This window comes from Trichoplusia ni, chromosome 11 (assembly GCF_003590095.1).
Source record: "Trichoplusia ni isolate ovarian cell line Hi5 chromosome 11, tn1, whole genome shotgun sequence".
NCBI lineage: Eukaryota > Metazoa > Arthropoda > Insecta > Lepidoptera > Noctuidae > Trichoplusia > Trichoplusia ni.
In genome coordinates, this window is record NC_039488.1 from 3,819,194 (window position 1) to 3,839,905 (window position 20,712).

The 20,712-nt window shown below is 42.1% G+C and overlaps 1 protein-coding gene across 1 annotated transcript in view; it reads right to left on the reverse strand.

The window, feature by feature from the left end:
- Positions 1-20,712, reverse strand: part of LOC113498488 (protein singed wings 2) — a 43,824-nt gene that overhangs the window by 17,329 nt on the left and 5,783 nt on the right. Inside the window, exons 2-4 of the mRNA XM_026878498.1 lie at positions 19,286-19,487; positions 15,594-15,753; positions 10,392-10,554 (exon numbers count right to left, since the gene is read on the reverse strand). Coding sequence (XP_026734299.1) covers positions 10,392-10,554; positions 15,594-15,753; positions 19,286-19,487 — 525 coding nt within the window. The remainder of the gene's footprint in view (positions 1-10,391; positions 10,555-15,593; positions 15,754-19,285; positions 19,488-20,712) is intronic.

Below are 20,712 nucleotides of genomic sequence, written 5' to 3' on the forward strand. Positions count from 1 at the left end.
GTCGACAAGCTGAAAATCCACAAATAAAGCAAATTATTATTTCTGACGTCATACCCCAATAAACTGATTCGAATACCAACAGTATCTATTAGTTAATAGATGTGTATGTTTCCTATCGGATTATATCACATCGTTTTTGCTTAGATAAGGTTACTATCTTAATGTGATAAGCGGATGTAATCTCTGCAATCATTCTGTACCAATCCATCAGAAAACGGTCAATGTTCCCCAGCAGTCAGAATGGGATTTTTTAGAGAAGAAACCCGTATTAAAAAGGAATTTTATTTTATTAAATAATAAAAATTAAGTTTCAAATATGGTAAAATAATCGGAAGTTAATGTAACGTCGCTTGTCGGTAAACAGATAAGTGAGGTCACACGAGATTTTAACTTGTGTCATCTTTATTTGTTGTTTACGCGATAAGAGAAAAAATATGTATCTATACAAACACACAAACACGCAATTACGTTAGCTGCGACGTCGAAGTTTAATATTGTCGTTCGAACAATTTGAGGTATATTACGCACAATATAAAACCCTACAACCAGCTCTTTAAACAAAACTGTAGTGCTTCAGCTGCGGAAGGGATGCCGTACACACCGTTAACTTTGGTTAAAATAACAATTTTACGGAAGGCTCCTATGACCAGGTGTTTCTGCCTAGCAGAAAAATTGAGCTTGCAAACAATAGTCCAATAGCTGGCAGCCAACGTTCAGTAATTGGAGTGGCACTTATTGAAGAAGTGATCGGTCGAACTTATTCCTTAGTGGATAAATCGCTGTTTGTTTAAAAAGGCTCTACGCCTGAGAAAACAATCAGTCTAACTCTGCCAAAGTTTAAGTAGAATAAACTTTGTAAAACTGGTGCAGTAACTAGTGATTGAAAACTAATGTAAGAGAATGTCTAGCGAATTTTCTAGATCATCATCATCCCAGCCTTTCACAACTATGATGGGATTGGCCTGGCTTAAAATCCGGATGCAGCTAATTATTGGTGTTTTACAAGAAGAGACTTCCTATCTGACCTTGCCAGTAACCAGGGTAAGGTAATACCCGTGACTAAGACTGGTTGTTAGACTTTCTAGCTTCTAACTACCGGTAACGATGTAGAGCTAACAGCCGGGACACGCAATTTGAGGTGTCTTCCGAAACACGGACGAATTCGTTATAGGTAAAATAGATGGTATCAAATCTAAGGACCGACCGAGTGAACCATAGCTTAATCTGTGATCGATCAACTAGCAGATACGTAGCTTGGCCACGAGCACCTCGTCCAAAGTAACTAAAATTTAAAATACATTTTCAAATGCCGCAAAAACCTTTAACGAGTATCCCGCATGCCAGATAAAAGAAAGAGAGCGTTGGTAAATAAGTGTTAATTGATGAAAACAATCCTTTGTTTTTAAGAAGATTTTATTTTTGAATGGCTGCGAATGAAATTCTGGCAACTTATTTTTGGTAAAAGATTTATCAAACTAACGTTATTGTGTGTATGGTCAATACTGTGTGTGTAATCAGAGTTTTCAAGTCTGGTAATATCAATTAACTCCGCCTGTCTAAGGTGAAGCAGGATTGCGTGGCAGAGCAATAGATAATTATTAACCAATTGAATTGCACGTAATCTTTGCTCTGGTCCAGAGCCCCGATTCTGCTATTTACCACGGCCGATGAATGAATGGCATTGGATTATATGTGAAACTATCCCTATCCCCTAGACCCGTGCTAATAGCTTCCACTATTCAAACTGATTATCCGTCAGTTTACACTCATCCATAAGGCAAGCATTAGTATTCAGCAAACCACTAAAGTTGAAACTGGAATTGCTTATCAATCCAGTCAGTCTAGAAGAATTATAATGACATTCCACTAGACTATTCATTATAAGTCTTTCCAGTTGACGGGGGGCCAAGGAAAAATAAGTTGTTTTTCTTTTCACTTCCTCTTGTAGTGTCTATACGTGTTTATGAAGAATTCTTTCAAATCGATTTTGTTTCTTGTTAATATTTCCTTCAACATCATTTTATGTTCTTCTTGTATATCGCTGTGTATTAAAGTTTCATTCTCTAATTCAAATTTTCATTTCGCTGGTTGAAATCTCTGCTTTAACGATTCTTGAAATACCAAAACTCTTGCAATGTAGATTTTTTCATTGTAGTGTTTCAGGTTAATCCCTTTATCTGACTTTGCAAATACTCCCATAGCCTCAGATTCTATGAAAGCACCTCTTGCGCATAAAAGCACAATAATATCTGTATTTCTACTATCAATTGACTGATTTTCTCGGTAGTCATTGTCGTTGTTACCGTTTTTCCAACCAATCAAAAATTTCCTTTTTTTGCTTGGAACTTGATGTCCGGGCACTCCTTCCTGACCGTCGTTGGCTTGAACAGCTGGACCCACCAATCCGTCGAGTTCTTTTTGTAATGAGAAGCCTTCATATAGAAATATTGTATCTCCCTTCGATACAATCAGTTTCGTATGTTTGTTTATTCCATTGATTTTGGCTGACCATTCTACATTTATGATCGGCGCACTGACAAGCTCCAATATGTTCCTCGCCGAGAATGTCTTGTAGTACTTGACGACCATTGAAGGAATAAAGATACTCGCGTACACAAGCGAGGCAGTCAACTGATTTATTTTTGATGGCTCCTCGTCGAATAAATCTTCCCAATTTAGAGTTAATTCCCCATTGTTAATTACTACTGAAGTGTATGAGGTCGGCCAATGTGGTCTTCTTGATCTATAATGGATAGTGATGAGCTTATAAGGTCCCTTATAAAGCTTTTCAAGATTACCTTCATCGCTTGTTGTATACTTATTGACTGCACATATTCTCTGTTCCAGACCTTCAAGACCATCGTCAATTCTGTCGCAATTTCCTCCCCCGTGGGAATACTTTCTACAACGTCCGTTTCGCCATCTGATTCTATATCCGCTTGCGTCCTTAGATTCGATAATCCCATCTGGTCCAGGACATAATTCTGCATTTCTTCCCTCCTAAATTTCCCCCAATTTTCCTTCGGCTTTTTTTCCTTGGTCTATCTGAGGTGGAGGGATCTGTTGTCGAGGTGAGCGGGTGGGGGGAGTTTCTCGTTTTTGTGAGTTTGTTTCCCCGTCCGAATTCCGCTTCACTTTCTTCATAGAGACTGCATTTTGTTTTAAAAATTTGAAATGTACAACAGGATATGGTTGACAACAACTCACTCAGGTCCGTGGAGGTTATGATGACAGGTAGTTGCGCTTACTAGACATTACTTTACATTTTCTGTCGCGTCGACCCCTTATATACTACTCGGTCACTGGTTATTGAAACTTTCTTTATTATTTTATAATTATTTCATGTCTCGACCTATAGGTTAACCATTGTTTGTAAATTTCATATTTACTTTATTGTTTAATTCATATCTTGACCGGGTTATCTATTATTTGATATTTTGATATGCTTCAACGCTTTTACGGGTAAACCTGTATTTAATGAGTTTCCGGGCTCCAATATTTATAACCCGGTAAAGCAAATCCACCTCTATACTCTGGCGGCCGATCAGCCATCCGTGATGGCGTCGGGCCGCAGTTGTCTTTTATTCTCTTACTATTGCATCATATTTACTTATTATGACGTCATCGTTCAATGTGGTTCACCCCTAGACATGGGTTGTAGGTTGTGATTGGTAAGGAGTATAGGGTCTCGTCATAATGTTAATTTATTCAGATCCAGGTCATTGACAGGTCATCCTTTATTATTCATTTGAGGTATATAAATAATAAATAATGTGTATCCTTTTTTTTTTTTTTTTTTTTTTTTTTTCCCTGGGAAAAAATGCTATTACGCATCCCCTTCCCGCCGGGGGGCGAGAGAGGGGTATGTGGGACTCCCCGGTAAACGACGTTCCCGGTATACCCACTAAAAAGACCCAGCGGCACTCCGACCTCGCCTGAGTGGAGGGGGCCTGGGAGTCCATGTCGTCCAGTCCCCCACCGGCGACTGCCTGCCTTGCGGCAAGCCCCTCAAGCTCCCCCCCAGAGGGGAGGGTTCTTTATAATGGCCGGAGCATGGGGGGTGATAGTTGTGATGCAGGCAGTGGCGCCCCCGCGCCTGTCGCCCGCTGATCACCCCCTGGGGCAGATGAGGACGGGCGCTGTGCTCTCCGTCTTCCGCCCCTTCTTCGTCTGCGGAACGGCGCCGCGAGAGGGTCGTCCTCCCGCATGCGCTCCGCTGCCTCCTTTTGTGACATGACGACCTCACAGAAGGAGGCTACCGCTTCCCATGCCTCCGCACTCCCTAGCATGGCAGCAATCACGCTGGGGAGTGAGAGGTCGTCTCCGACCGCTGCCATCAGGGTGCGGCGGGGTGCGTCCCACGATGGACACACCTCCAAGGTGTGCTCGGCCGTGTCCACCGCGGCTTCGCAGTGGTGGCACTGCGGAGTCTCCTCCCTCCCAATCCGGTGCAGGTAAGATCCGAAACAACCATGCCCGGACAACACCTGCACCAGACGCAGGGAGAGGCAACCATGTCGCCGATCGAGCCAATCCTTGAGGAGGGGCCCGATGGCGTCTAGCGTCCGGCGGCCGAACGTTGCAGAGGCGAGATCATCGGCCCAGTGCTGAGTTATTGCCTCCCTCGCCTCCTCACGCACTTCCTCGCGTTCTATCGGATCGGGGCGCTGGTTGAGCGCCCTCTGCCCCGCCGTCCAGTCGTACACCCTAGCGAGCACCCAAGCCTCGAGCTCCCAAGGAGGGGTTCCCGCCAGAGCGCACGCCGCCGCGAAACCCACTGTGCGATAGGCCCTTGCGACCCGCTGTGCAATGGCCCTTTGTGGCCTGCGCACAGCAGCAGCGTTTTCCCGTCTGCACAGTGAGTCCGCCCAGATGGGGGCCCCGTAAAGGGCCATACTTTTGAGTATGCCGGCGTATAGACGTCGGCATTTTTCGCCGGGCCTCCCGATGTTCGGGAGGAGCCATGAGAGGGCACCCGCTGTCTTCAGCAAGCGCGTCGACAGCCCACTGAGGTGTGCACTGAAGCGCCACCTGCTGTCGAGCACTAGACCCAGGTATTTTATCTGGGCCTGCACCCCAATGCGGACACCCGCGACATGGATATGAGGGTCAGGTGGTTGGCGCTGCCGAGGCCCATGGAAGAACACTGCCTCGGTCTTGTGCAGCGCGACCGTCAGCCCTAAGCGGGAGATGCGGTCGACCACTAGCGAACCCCCCGCCGAGGCCAAGCTGGCTGCCTCTCCAAAATTTCTTCCCCGGGCAGTCAAAAGGGTGTCGTCTGCATAGCAGATGACAGACGTGCCACGGGGGAGGTTGCCCCGCAAGAGCCAGTCGAATCCGATGTTCCACATTAGTGGCCCTAGAACAGAACCCTGCGGAACACCGGACTCGACGCCGTACCGTCGGATCCGTCCCGCTTTGTCCACCAGGACGACTGTGCGGTCCCGAAGGTAGTCCGCCAAGAGACCCCGCAAGTACGAAGGCACGCCGTGGAAGCGGAGCGCCTCTAGTATGGTGGAGTGGGGAAGGGAGTTGAAAGCGTTAGCTATGTCGAATGACACAGCCAGCAACCCATCCCCAGCATCCATCGCCTCTCTCACTTGACCCTTGAGGCGGGACAGGGCATCGACTGTAGAACGCTCAGCTCGAAAACCGAACTGAGCGTCCGCTAGGTCCGGGCCAATTGTGCGCAAGTGCATGTTGACACGGGTGGCGATTATCCTTTCGAACATTTTACCGACCTCATCCAGTAAGACGATGGGTCGGTATGCCGATGGGGATTCCACTGGCCGCCCTTCCTTCCGAAGAAGGCACAATTGACCCTCCTTCCATGTCTTTGGGAACCTTTCACACGTCAAACACGCACTGAAGAGGTCCCGAAGCCTTTCTCCCATCTGGGAGGCGGCGATGGCCACAACTCTTGCGGGGACGCCGTCCGGACCAGGGGCCGTCTTTTTCCCCCGGAGGCAGAAGACTGCCTTCTCCACTTCCTCCTCCGTGACTGGAGGGACCGCCTCGGCTGACGGAGCCGCAGCCCGCGGGACGTTCATCACGGGTGGGGTGAAGTTTTCCCTGCGCGGAAACAGGGACTGGACCACCCCGTCCAACAATGTCGGGTCGAGGGTCTCGGCAATCGGAGGACCATACGGGCGCAGTTTGTTACGTGCCGCCTTGTACGGCCTCCCAAAGGGGTCATTGTCCAGACCCTCCAACATCTCCGCCCTTGCGCGATCCTGGGCTGCGCCCATCCTCGATATTAAGGTCGCCTTGGTCTCCATGTAGACCGCATAGAGGCGGCCCTCGTTTTCCAGGTTACGGAAGCGCCGGCGCCGGCTCCTTGTGTAGGCTCGCCTGGCCACTACACAGGCGGCCCGTAATCTTCCCAGCTCCTCGGACCACCAGTAAACGGCACGCCGAGGAGGCGGACGGTGAGACCGAGGCATGCTAGAGTTGCACACCTCAGTAAGGGAGTTCCTTAGTTGGACCGCTGTGGTGTCCACATCCCGGTTGTCAACTGGAGGCGACAGCCAATCCTGAACAAAGGCCGCTTCCGTTGCAGCCACGCGGTCCAGGCGGGATAACGCCCAGCGCGGGAAATGGGACCGACCCGTACGAGCCTCCTGGGAGCCCTGGACGGAGACATCGAACCGCACGTATCGGTGGTCCGACAGCGTCTCCACCAGCTCCACCCTCCAGTCTACCACACAGGCCGCCAAAGAGGGGGAGGCAAAGGCGAGGTCCACAATGGAGCCCCCCTGCCGCCGCACGCAGGTCTGTACTGACCCTCTATTTAGGAGGGACAGACCGGTCGAGATGGACCACGTCTCCACCTCCCGCCCTCGGGCATCAGTGGTCCGGCTTCCCCATAACACCGACTTGGCGTTGAAATCACCCACGACCAACACCCAGCTCTGCGCCACCCTGTCTGCCACCCTGGCGAGGACCTCGAGAAAGCTCTCGAGGTCCGCAAGAGGGCGGTTTGGGGAGAAATATACCCCTATTAGAGCTATGTCTCCCCACGCAGCGGCCACGTATCCTTGTCCCCTCTCTAAGAGCGAAAGGGGAGGGGAGTCCGTGGAAGACCGCGTCAGCAAAGCAACCGAGCCGTTGTCGTCTCCCAGCCAGCTGCCAGGGACGGAGTATGGCTCGGCTACAACCGCCACGTCCATCAACCACTCTGCAAAGGTTTGGACCAGCAGGTCTTGAGCCGCTCTGCAGTGGTTGATGTTCGCTTGGAGAAAGCGATGTCGTCGACGACCAGCCATTAGTCGGTGAGCATCGTATTCCCCTCGATGGCCGGCACTGGAACTGGGGTTTCAGTAGCGGCAGCAACGGCAGGCCCCACCGGTGCCTGCACTTTACCCTTCTTTGCGGGCGGACAGCAAAATAATGTGTATCCTAACCTTTTTTTTTTTTTTTTTTTTGTCCAGTGGAAATCCTCATGGACATCCTTCGCCCTGGGGAAGGCGAAGGGGTGTGCCGGACTCCTACCGGCTAAAACCACTGGAATGCTTCCCGCTTCCTTTAGTCGGGGGCCAAGCGGGAACGCTTTCGCAGTCTACCGCGAACCCCGACATGGGAGCTCCTAAAAGAGCTGCATCATCATTGAGAGGAAGAGCAGTGTCTTCCTCATCGCTTTAAGAGGCGCGCTGAAGCATCGCGCGCGCCGTCCTTGCCTAGGTACAGTACAGCAATCTTCCCCAAGACTGCTGTCCGAGGCTAATCATGGTGGCTGGAGAAGGGCAAATTGTGCCCTTCTTCTGCCCCTTGCTCGTCGTGCGCGTAGAGGATTGTCACTTCTCTCCCGTGTTCTCTCTGCGCTCTCTTTGAGCGCCATCACTTCTTCGCAAAAATCCATGACGGCGCGCCAAGAATCTTCGCTCGAACTCATAGAGGCAACTACGGCTGAGAGCGACATATCCTGACCAATGGTAACAGCAAGTGCCCGACGCTGCTCAGCCCAAGCAGGACATTGCTCGAGGGTGTGCTGCGCCGTGTCCTCGCTGCTGCTACAGTGGTGACAACCGGGGGTTGGCTCTTTTTGTGGTATTCGAAACAGGTACCTTCCAAAGCATCCATGCCCGGTCAGTACCTGTGTCATCCGAAACGTCAGGGACCCGTGTTGTCTGTAGTACCACTCCCGGAGTGCAGGTCGAATAGCTTCTACGGTCCTAAGACCAGCTCCGGGACATGTCAGCCTAGCCGACCACACGTCCAAAAAGGCATCGTGGAGTTCCCTCATTAAGACCTTGATAGCCTGCTGAGAAGGTCTTTCACCATAGCTAAGGTGCTCCTTACGCCACTCATAGGCGCTAGAAAGGACCCTAGATTCTAGGTCCCACGGGAGGGTTCCTGCCAAAAGGCACGCGGCTTCGCAAGATACTGTGCGGTATCCACGAATGAGGCGGATAGCTAACGCTCTCTGCGGTCGACTGAGCAAAGCCGCACCCCGCGAAGTAATACATTCCGCCCAAATGGGAGCCCCGTATAGTGCCATAGAACGCACCACGCCCAAGAAAAGCCTACGACAACTTGTTCCTGGGCCACCCAAGTTGGGTAGAAGCCGTCCAAGAGCAGCCGCTGTCTTCATAACCCGGGGTCCCAACTGCTGAAAGTGGGAGTCGAAAGTCCACCTGCTATCGAGCACTAGCCCCAGGTGTCGCATAGTGCGACCTATTTCTATTCTGACCCCACTCACAAGGATGTGGGACCCTGCTGGAGGAGCCTTTCGGGGTCCATGAAAGACCAAGGCTTCTGACTTCTCTAAAGCCACGTCCAGACCCAGCATTTTAATGCGATTTACAATCTGTGCTACTCCTGCCGTTGCAAGATGTACCACCTCACGGAATGATACACCCTTCGACAATACAAGTGTATCATCAGCGTAACAGTTTACACTTACTCCTGGAAGAGTAGGACATCGCAAAACCCAGTCATACCCTATATTCCATAGCAGTGGACCAAGCACCGAACCCTGAGGAACTCCACAGGACATCTGCCGTGAAGAACGTCCACTTCTACTTTCGTATAATACTGCTCTTCCTTCTAGGTACGCCGCTATTATACGACGGAGGTACGCAGGCACTTCGTGATAAAGGAGAGCTTCTTTAATGATACTCCACGGTAGAGTATTGAAAGCATTGACTATATCTAACGACACTGCCAACAACACTCCACCGCTCGATACTGCCTCGTCCGAAAGTGCTTTTATACGCTGGATAGCGTCAATCGTGGAGCGATTCTTTCGAAATCCAAACTGGTTATCGGAAAGATCGGGTCCTACTCTCGATAAGTGCTCAACAAGGCGAGCGGCGATAATCCGCTCAAAGAGTTTCCCAATCTCATCCAGCAACACTATAGGTCGGTACGCAGATGGAGAGTCTACGGGTCGCCCATCTTTGCGAAGTAACACCAGCTTACCCTCTTTCCACAGCTGCGGAAATTCACCTCGTTGCAGGCACGCGTCGAACAATCTCCGTACTCGTGGCCTCAGAGTCCCAAGTGCTATTGCCAGCACTCGGCCAGGCACTCCATCGGGGCCAGGAGCGGTACTCTTTTTTTTCAGTCGCGCCTCAGCTGCAGTAAGCTCTGCACAGGTTATCTCAGGCGCAATCGAGCCAGAGTCATTAATAAGGTCATTATGAGAACACATCAGAGGAGATACGTGAATGGACCTAGTTGGGAAAAGGGCAGTGATCACTCGCTCCAGGAATTGGGGCTCGAGCGTCTGCGTGATTGGAGGAGCCCACGACCGAAGCTTTCCACGCACCATACGATACGGACGACCCCAGGGATTCAGATCAAGCGACGCCAGCAATTCCTTCCTAGCCGCATCCTTTGCCTGACCAATGGCTGCTTGAAGGGCTATCTTCGCCTCGCGGTAATTTTCATATAATCGAGCCTCAAGGTCACGATCAGTGGTTCTCCTTCTACGTTGTCGAGTATACTCGCGCCTCTTTATTATGCACGCCGAACGCAAATTCGATAACTCTTGAGACCACCAATAAACCTGGCGTCTCGGTGGAAGTGGTCTGGACCGGGGCATAGCCGCATCACATATTCGCGACATTGCGTGTCGGAGCCAAAGGGCCTCTTCATTGACATCCGAGGACACAGCTCTTGGAGCAATCCAGGCTTCGACAATGTGTATCCTAACCTAACCTAACCTATTATGAAAAATAAAAACCTATTATTAAACAAATGCTTAGAATAATACAAATAGTGCGAATTTAATTCAATTGCCAGTCATTCACCGGCCATTGTAAATAGCAGAATCGGGGCCCAGTTTCGATCATCCCTCAGTTTCCTCGCTCTGCAGCTGCGCTTCGCTTCAGAGAACAGACAACCCATCCAAAAATTCTGTTATACGTTCAGAGACTCAGAATAATTACCTGCTAAGTAGATACGTTCCAATTTATTCAGTTTGGTCAACAATGGTGACTTTATGTGTCTCAGCATGTTTCCCCGTAAATCCATCTCTCGTAGTGCTTGCATTTCGACCACCACTTCTGGTGGTATCTCCCAAAGTGCTTCCAATCCATGGACCACGAGTTTCTGTTGAAAAAAATATATATTAATAAAACACTTAGTGTCAAATTTTTTAAAGATAATATAGGCTTGACCAAAACTAGGTAGGTATATATGCATTGTATGCACTTTGTTTGTCCCCGATGGACTCTTTATCTAATTTCCCGATTTCAATCAAATTTACACACCGTGTGCAGCTTGATCAAACTTGGAAGATGGGCCTACATCTCAATTTATAGTGGCAATATTATTTTATTGCATTTTTATTAATTTACCACAAGCAACAACTAGTATCTATTTATATACATTTATGTTTATAAGAACTGCTTAGGAATATCTTTTCACAGTGTATTTTTACCTATTAACTTGTTATAAAAGAACGCATCTTGACATTAAACGTTAAAGTTTGGCGTATGTTTGAGAAACACCGAAGGTCGTTAAAACAACATTAGGCTACAAATCAATCACTTGTCTTGTGAACCATGTTATAGGCAAGCCGTAAAGACTTTCCAAAATACCTATCAATAAATCTCGTAGAAACTGGTTATTTTACGGAACATCACACAAACGTTTATATTTATTTTAAGGTACATAAAAAAACGACACAAAAAAACATTTTTAGCAGGATTGCAATGACTGAGATCTAGTACCTTAATACTACAACTGGAATTTGATGTCTCATTTTCCTAGCAAAAAAAATATTATCAAAATAAGTTAAGAACTTTTTCGATTACCAAGCCATTAAAAATCATTATCGACTTTTGAAGCTTCGCTGACTTAAGTCGCGCTACACGCCTCGAGAAACGAATAATAACAAAACTCACAGATCACCGCTATACGACTTTTGAAGCTTCGCTGACTTAAGTCGCGCTACACGAAAAGAGAAACAAATAATAACAAAACTCACAGATCACCGCGATAGAAACTATTCCGAGCTATGCTATGTTTGAATCTACGGAAAACGTTAAAACATCGCGATTTCCGCAATATCGACTTTTGGAGCTTCGCTGAGCTACGCCGACCTAAGTCGTGCTACGCACCTCGAGAAACGAAAAATAACAAAAAGACATTACAAGATTATCATTATCTATTATCTCATTTCTTTTAACCGGCTCCTCGCATTCATATTGTCTGTCTATCTTAGCTTATTTTAAAATTAAATAAAGACTGCTTCTTTTTCTTAACAAGATGCGGCGAAGGATGGAGGGAATCAAAATGCTTTCCAGTACATTTGTAACATTTAAAAATTTTAATAAGAAATCGGTACTTATTTATTAAACACTTTTAGTAAAACACTGAAGACAAGCTTTTTCTCATACGGAAAAGGATCATTGGATCAATTTGTTAGTTATCAAAATTTTACCTCAGTTTGTTTTGATTTTTGGTGAAAATACATCACAGAACCTCGAGCTAAACAAATCTATTAAGTTTATGTCATTAACACGATCAAGCTGTGATGTGGGTTTTTCTTTGTAACATAAATGTTTTACGATCAACTGATTTATGTTTGCGATGTTTCTTAGTGATTTTGATCACCTACGCACACATACATAAAAATAAATATCGTCTATTGACTATAATATTTATTTGCAATGGTATTTAAAATTATTTTTTATTGCAAAGACCCCCTTATTTTAAGATATATTCCACAACTTTCGCACAACGCCATCTGGTCTTTACTAAACATACTTGTATTATGAGTACAAGACAACTAATAAACATGTTTGTATATTTCTAAATACAAACATAATTAAGATTAATTGCACTCAGACATGGAACAACGGCGCATCACAAAAATATTTGTCTTGGGTGGGAATCAAACCGACGAAAGCCACGAAATCCGGTATAACAGTCAGAGCCACTAACCACCAGATTAACAGGTTTCTTGTCAATTCCCATGACAAGCATGCTACCAAGAACGATTAGAGTAAAACTGATGGAGTTGTAAAAGGAAGATGACGCCATACGCATTGTAGAGCTCTATCTCTTTTCCACTTATTCACAGACAATATATTACATCTGAAACTTAATACTCCATTCGTAACAGATATTTATCCAAGTACATAAGTCTTCAGGGTTGGTTTTTATCCGAGACAATGACCCCAGGTCACGGTTATTATTCCGTTGCGAGTCAATTAGCCCTCGTAAGAGTATCATTTTACGTTACCCTATTAAACTTTGAGGTTATACAGTGTTTTGCTAAATTCTTGTTAGATGCGACGCAAAAAGAAGAAAAAGTTTGGCCACCATGTGTATGTCTCTCTGTAGTACCGTAGCGCTAAACTGATTCGGATCTTTTTTTATTTGAAGGACAATTTTCTAACGATGCTTCTAAATCATGTTCTGCCATAATCGGGCCAGCCATTTCCGATCATTAGCCTTTTTCCAAGACAGTTGTTAAGAATCGCGCTTTATATTTCTGTGGCACCGCAACTCCTAAAAAGGTAAACCAATTTGGACGGGTTTTTATTTTTTTTCTATACAGACGCAGGCCGTTTTCTGGCCTAAACTACTCGAATGTTTTGAATAGAATTTGTTGTATATGTGACCTCCAAAGGAGCACTGCTGGTAATCATTATAACAAGCGTGCAAAATTTGCAAAAATATAATGCTACAAATCAACGACTTATAAATAAATTTATATATCTTAGTTCTCCTACACTAGAAGTTCTATGATTATAATAATTTATGGAAGTTAAATCCCTTATTCCCTTACGTCCTAAAATATAGACGAAAAGTAATTAAAACTGGTAGAAGCGACTTATACTCAGTTTACACTAGACTAAACTATCCCAACTCCTGTTATTTCACCCTAACTTTCACTAAAATCTAAATCGAATTTTGATTAAAATTAAATCCTTCTATTATTCATTAACTAGCTGACCCAGCAAACGTTGCTTTGCCGATTTTTTTTTCTAATTATATGTATTTTTTAATGCCACATTATAAAAAAATAAAAACAATTTTTTTTTGTGTGAGCAACCCTTATCACTTAGGGGTATGAAAAATAGATGTTGTTCTATCCTCAGACCTATCCAATATGTATACAAAATTTCATAAAAATCGCTCGAACCGTTTCGGAGGAGTACGGTAACTAACATCGTGACACGGGAATTTTATATATTAGAAGAAGATAGATTGCTTATTAAGTAAAGAACACTATTTAATTCACGTCATCTTAATTTATTAAATTCGGCTTAGACACTTACTTAATTAATTGAAATACGGGCACAGAGAAAGGTAAATCCATCTAATTAAAGACATAATTAAATGCAACATTTAATTACTTTTTAATTTGCTATTAGTTTTTTTTTAATGCTCGGAGGTCCAATTAAATATTGCTAATGTTTCAGATGCTAGACATATTGCCAAATTGTTTTGCGGGCTCCGCGTAAAAAAGCGACTGAAAGGCAGCTGGTTAAATGGTGTAGCGCTTACAAGCCAATTTCACGTTCATAACATCAGAACAAATGATAAAACAGAACAGGTGGACCAAGCTATTACAAGTTTAATATTAAAATTATTTATCTTATCACCACTTTACTGGTGATATGTTATCGATAAGCGAAAGTACCGATGCCGCGCGAGCTTTGCATTCTCGTTGTGGGTGTTTTTAATTATTCAAATAAAAAAATTGACGATTCATATGATATCAATGAAACCACGGCAATCAATCCAGATACATATTTTTCCTGAGGTACAATTTCAAAGTCACCGCTGGTCTAATTATAGCGTTCATTTGACATTTCAATTTGACGACGTTAAAACATATTTAGATTTCATAGACTCTTGGTAGGTAAGTATGTAATTACAGAATTTGAAGGAAGAATTAAACCTCCAGCCATTATGAAATCCTGGACCTTGAACCAATGTGATTGCAAGACAGAACACTTCAATGGATAGAGCTTCATCTCGTTTCCACGGCTTCAGGTAAGCCTTGAAGTTTTAAAAGAGTTAGGCCTATGTTATACAGATAGATAAACATACATACATGTCTACTGTCCCATCAACCACAGAGTTTATTCAAAAGTAAAATTCATTGCCTGAATATCTCTCATAAAGACCAACTTTGTTCCTCTGTGCTTTCAATTGAAGTGAACCGCCCTAAATTGTTTCAATAACACAAGATTATTCTAACATTCTGTAGGCATAAAATAGGCACTAGATATGAACACTAGTATTATTAGAGCGTTCGTCCAAACTAAATACAAGCTTTTGGAAGTAATAATTAATTCTTAGAATATTGAAGTGTAACTAATATTTGGCGTGAAAGTCGAAATTGTTCGTTGTAATGTTTATTCCTACTGTGGCAGCATACAATGTGTTTTTGCGAAGCAAAGCCAAATGTTTATAACGCATTTGTGCGTTAAAATAAGAAACTTTTGAAGCAATAGAGAGTTGGTCCAGTTACCTCAATCCGCGCTGATTTTTTAATGTAAACCCTGTAGGTCATACAAAAAAAAACATTCATATTGGCCTGCCCGTTTAGGAAAACTACGGTGACATGCACACATACAGTAATTTTCTTATTAGGTATATAACTAAAGATAGCTCATTGCGGGTTGATGATACCAGATTCAAATATCTAGATCCAAGTTTCCGCACAATGAAACACAAAATATTGAACCAAAATTTTCCCGCATATAATTTACATAATCTTGATAGGTATGTATTATAAAACCAATGTCTACTTAACAAAAAAGATACAAAAAATATCCACATAATTATAAAGTAATTAAATTAAAATAATTTAATTATTTTCGATATGAACTTTTTAAAATCAGATTCAAAATAATAAATATAGTAAAACTGATATCCAAACAAGTATGAGCATATTGAGTTGCTTGTCTAAGTCCGCACGACTGAATCGAAGATCAAAAAGATACCGCTTTGAGAACTAACAATAATCTTCGTCCGTCGCCTTACCACCAAGTCTTAAAGTAATATTGCATTCGTAGAAGTGTGACAGCACACTACACGGTGTAGAGTTTCCTCTCTTTCGCACACTCAACAATCTAACTTTTAGGCGAGGTGGTAGGCAGGTAAAAACAATAGTAGTTCCTTACCTCGATTTTGTTCAGAGACGTGAAGTGGCCCTTGAAGCTCCTCAGACTTGTGGAATTGATGAGTTCTAAGAAGACGAGCTCAGGGAAGTGGTATTGGAGGCGGGCGACGTTCAAGCACTCGCCAGACCAGTCCACCAACCGAAGATGTGTTATCTCGCGTCTAAAAATAACAACAATTATGAGGACAATGAGGAAGAGAAAATATCTACTCAATGTAGGAAGAATATACTCTTTTCGCGTTGGATTTTATGCGACACTGCTGACTGACTTAATATAAATGTGTTTGATGATGTGCAAAATTAGGAGTACCTAGTTATAGTAATCTACCAATATTCAACAACTTTCACACAATACCATCTCACCTCAAACTAAGAAAAGTACAAACTTTGAGTGCTAGACAACTGATGATTATACTTCTAGAAACATAAATTTTTTAGATAAACTAGCTGTTGGCCGCCGGCTTGAAATCGAGATAAAAACTATATTTTGTGTTAATCCTGGTTATAAACTTTCTCTGTACCGAGTTTCGTCTTAATCCGTTCAGTGGTTTTTGCTTCAAAGACGAACAAACATATCCATACATCCATACATAAAAACTTGTAAAATATTATCTAATGATTATATCTTAACATTTTTTTAACTTAAGACATTTTTTTTTTCTTTGCAATGTGATTTCAGTTTCGGGACTGAGTAGATAATAGAATCATATCATGCAAATAAATATTTTTTGTCTTATAATGTGTAGAACTGTCAATGTCGCTAAGTAATAATTTAGTTTCTAATATTGCGTAATGTAAGTCTGGAAGATCTTTTTAGCAGATTACTGATTATACAATTCTAACCACGTCTTCAATCTTAAGGAATTCGGATTTAGAAAAATATATTACCAACAAAGGTTAAAGTTCAGCCCGTACCTATCGATTTCTACGAAATGTAAATTTTGTATAACTTCTGTAGAATTACAAAATTATTTGGTAAATTATGTATTTATTTAAACACAAACAGTCACAAAATTTCCAGTTGGACTTGGCCACTAAATGTTCAAATATTCTCTTCTCTCGTCTACGATATCTTTTTCTACAGATGACCACTAATAACACTTTTTATGTTATTTTTTAACATGTCCACTCGTGAGTAAAATATGAAAATCGTTCATAATGATCGTTTTTTCATTTATATCTTCCACTCTTTACAAAACCAACTTTAAAATCTCCACATATCAATTTACCGGTAAGTTATTGTTATAACAAAGAGATGATGGAAAAACTGGCAAAACGGCCTCTTTAAAATATTTGAAAGAAGCATGAGCATAGACCATAAACAGTTGTTCAGTCAGTGCCCATTTGTGAAATTTTGTGGTTATTGATGTAATATATATATAATACATAGTTGCGTTACATTATTGCGATGATCGTTATTATTAAACTTTATTTTTTTTGCAAATCAACTTGCAAATTACGCAGACAAAGTCGCGGGTAACAGCTAATATTTAAATAATCGTACGTCTATGTTAACAAGTGTCAATACGTGAGGCAAATATGACATGTTTATATAAATTAGTTTTTGAGTTGGTTTATTAGTTTTTGGGATAAATCTGAATGTATAAAAAGAAATACAAATAATAAATGAAATTACTTAAAAAAAAAACTCAAAATGTAATCTTTTCGAATAAATAAATTGCTGTTATTTTTGGATTAATCTAAAATTATCTCCCAGTTACGAGCATCAAAAAAATCCTTTCGTAATATACTTATTCTTTAATGGGCTCTGCTTATAGAATTTGCATCTTAAAACATGTGACGTAGTATCGAAAAGGTCACGGGGTCATTTTGAGGTATTTTCTATTGGGGTAGCAAAATATTTCTGCAGATATCTGAGTCCACATCACAACGATTAATAAAAAGACCCACAGGCACACAGCTTATTTCTGTTTGAACGTTAATTGTACTTTTCTAAACCATTAAGCCAAGTGACATTTCCGCAATCTTAAACGTCAATAGAAAACACTCGAATGAATGGAAATAATTATAATTTTGGCCGTCACAAAAGTTATCAGCATTATCACAATATACGAACACTTATCAAAGTTCCGGTCAGAGCTGACTCAAGTCTCTACTTTATCCGCGTGTGGATACCGAGTCTTATCACAATAATATTATTATTGCCAAAATATATCTGTGTGTATACTTGGTATATCTTCACGTTCAAACCGCTGGACCGGTTTCGATGGTTGCGGACACCTGGGATTTTCATATAGGCTTCTTCGTCAAAGGGATTAATGTTTTTACAGCTATACCCGACGTCCCGAATTGCGAACATCAGCTCTTACATTATACAAAAAAAAATGCTAAAGGTATATTACAAAAACTTAGTATAGTTATCTCTACGAATCCCTACTAATCCTTACTAATATTATAAATGCGAAAGTAACTCTGTTTGTCTGTTGCGCTTTCACTTCTAAACCACTGAACTGATTTTAATGAAACTTGGTACAGAGATAGAGTTGACCTTGAGAAAGAACATAAGGTAGTTTTTATCCCAAATTTTTGAACAGTTCTCTTGGAAACGCGATATAACCGACCTCGACGCGGGCGAAGCCGCGGGCTAAAAGCTAGTAGTTAGTATAAAAAAGTTTTACAGACAGTATATGTCTATCTTTCAAGGTTGACTTGTTGCTGGAACCGATTATTTTTAGTTAAGTTCATCATTTTATTGAAATATTTTTTTATGAAACATACAATTTAAATACAAAAACACCTTATTGAATCTCGGTGTGCATATCCGACTCGAACTTAGCAGGTCTTTTTTGTGTTGTCACTCGTATCTGTGACTCTATACATCTGAAAGCCTCATAGCAATTTGAAGTTCGGTGAGTCAATTCAAAACGATAAGAGCAATTTAAGAGAAGCTTATCACATTTTCAACTATAGTGACCTAATTGTTTACAATTAAAATAAAGCATATCAATTTGTTGCTATATTGTTTTGCGTTTTTCTGTGAATTTCGCGTGGACCTTATCAGTTCGGGCAATTCCTCTCTTAATGTTGTTTTTTTTTTCTTATTATCTACGTATTATTAACACGATTATCTAATATGAGTGCTTTAATATTTATTCAGTCTCTGAACATATGGTATTTGACTAAATCAAATGATATAAAAAGCCTACATATATCCGTCAGGCAAATTGCAAAAAAATAGTGAAGAAAACGTATTTTATCAAATCAATAAAAGTAAGGAAAAAAATGAAAATATAAAAAGCTCTTAATTTTGGTAGTACTAGCTAATGACATTACTTGCTAGTAAAGGCGTACTTGTAAGTGACGTCACACTTACCAGTACGCCTGAGATTTTAAATCATCCCCTTTTTTGTTTCTAGATTCTAGAGAAAAGAAAAAACACGTGTCTAATCACTTTTGAAAATCTATCTGACTGACTTAACAGTTTTTTTTTTTCAAATACCCTATCGGTAAGACAACACACACTCCTTTAATTTAGCATACAGCGAATTAGTAATTTAATAAACTAAGAGCCGATTTTTCAATCGTCAGATAACTTTTATCTGACGAATAAGTTTAACGTTTTGACAGCTTTTGTATAGAAAATATGTCAAACGGCCATATACATCAGATAAAAGTTATCTGGCTATTGAAAAATCGGACCTTAGAAATATAAAAGATGCAGTAAAACCTTACTTGATTCCTCGTAACCAGGTGCTGACCAAGCCAATTCGACAGTTTAGTTGGTATTGAAGCAGTTTACACTCGGCCTTTGAAGTGAACTCGCTGAGTGAGCAGTGCTTGCTCACTGATGTGTCTGATATATTCCTGCTACGGAACTGGAACCCGGGAGTCACGACTGACACCACGCTGAAGAGCACCAAGACCTCCGATATTACTGAGAACAAACAAAATTACGAGGATTAACAATATACATAATATGTGTAAAATCTCAAGATGCACAAAAAGGTCCTAAAACTGTTCCACCATAGTGTCCACAGATCATAATGAAACTGTGTGGCCTTGAAAACAAAGAGGCGATTATACACGATTAAATTGCATTTTAAATTTATTCAAATCTCATAAATACCTATTTTTTTATCATGAACGTGTCCTAGTCATTGGATACATGAACTGGGCTGCTTTTGTAAGACGACTAAAAAATCACGGTGTATAAGGATACTTTAAATTAAAAAAATAAAATGAGTTCGTACAACGTGGTATGACTACCGATGTGGTACGAGACACAGTTTTCCCGTTTTTTTTATAAGGAACGTTCTACCTAGGTTTTTTTTTTGGACATGGGTCTTGATGAACCGAATTTCCGATGTATATCTGATGTAGTTAGAATTTAGTAGCTAACAAAGTCACGACTCTAAACTGAGGCTAATAACATACAAAAATAGGACAATCAAAGACACAAGGTAGAGCCAGTCATTCCCGTCTGTCTTTTAGTTTAGCCATTAGACAATGTAGTTAATCAACACACATGTGGAAAGGTCGCCCTGTGGTGTGGAGATGGAGAAATGGGAAATAAAATTAAGCGTTACAACATCTGAAGAAGTCATAGCCGTAGCCTAGTTTGTAATTTGAACAGCACGTGACAAAAATGCAGTTGGAGTATTGTAAGTTAAAGAATACAATGTTGCGTGGCCAGTAAGGTCTAAGCGTGGTCGTTACGTGACTACATAGTAAACAACAACAATGGCTCACGGCATAGGGAAATGGGTTTGCTGAGCAAGTAACATTCAGTTTTTAAACTGATCACCACATCCATTTTACTGTAATGTACCCGCTGTTTACCAGTATCTTCCTTATTTCTGATTCGACAATCGCGCGGCTGTTCCTGTTTCCGTGGCAATGCAGAGATAAAATGTAGCCTTGACGCATCACCTTGACGAATTTTCTTTTTTATTAATTATTAGCCAAAATGCTCCATCCATTCTTTAATTATGAGCTTACCAACATTCATCTTTATTAACCGGCTGGCCGGATTGGGATGTGCAGTTTTAAACCTTAGTACTGGGTTATTTAATTTTAAATGACCTAAACATTTTGCGCTAGCAATACCGCAACAAAGCTCTTGCGAAACTCATGCGCCGTTTGATCGAGGGAAATCGTAA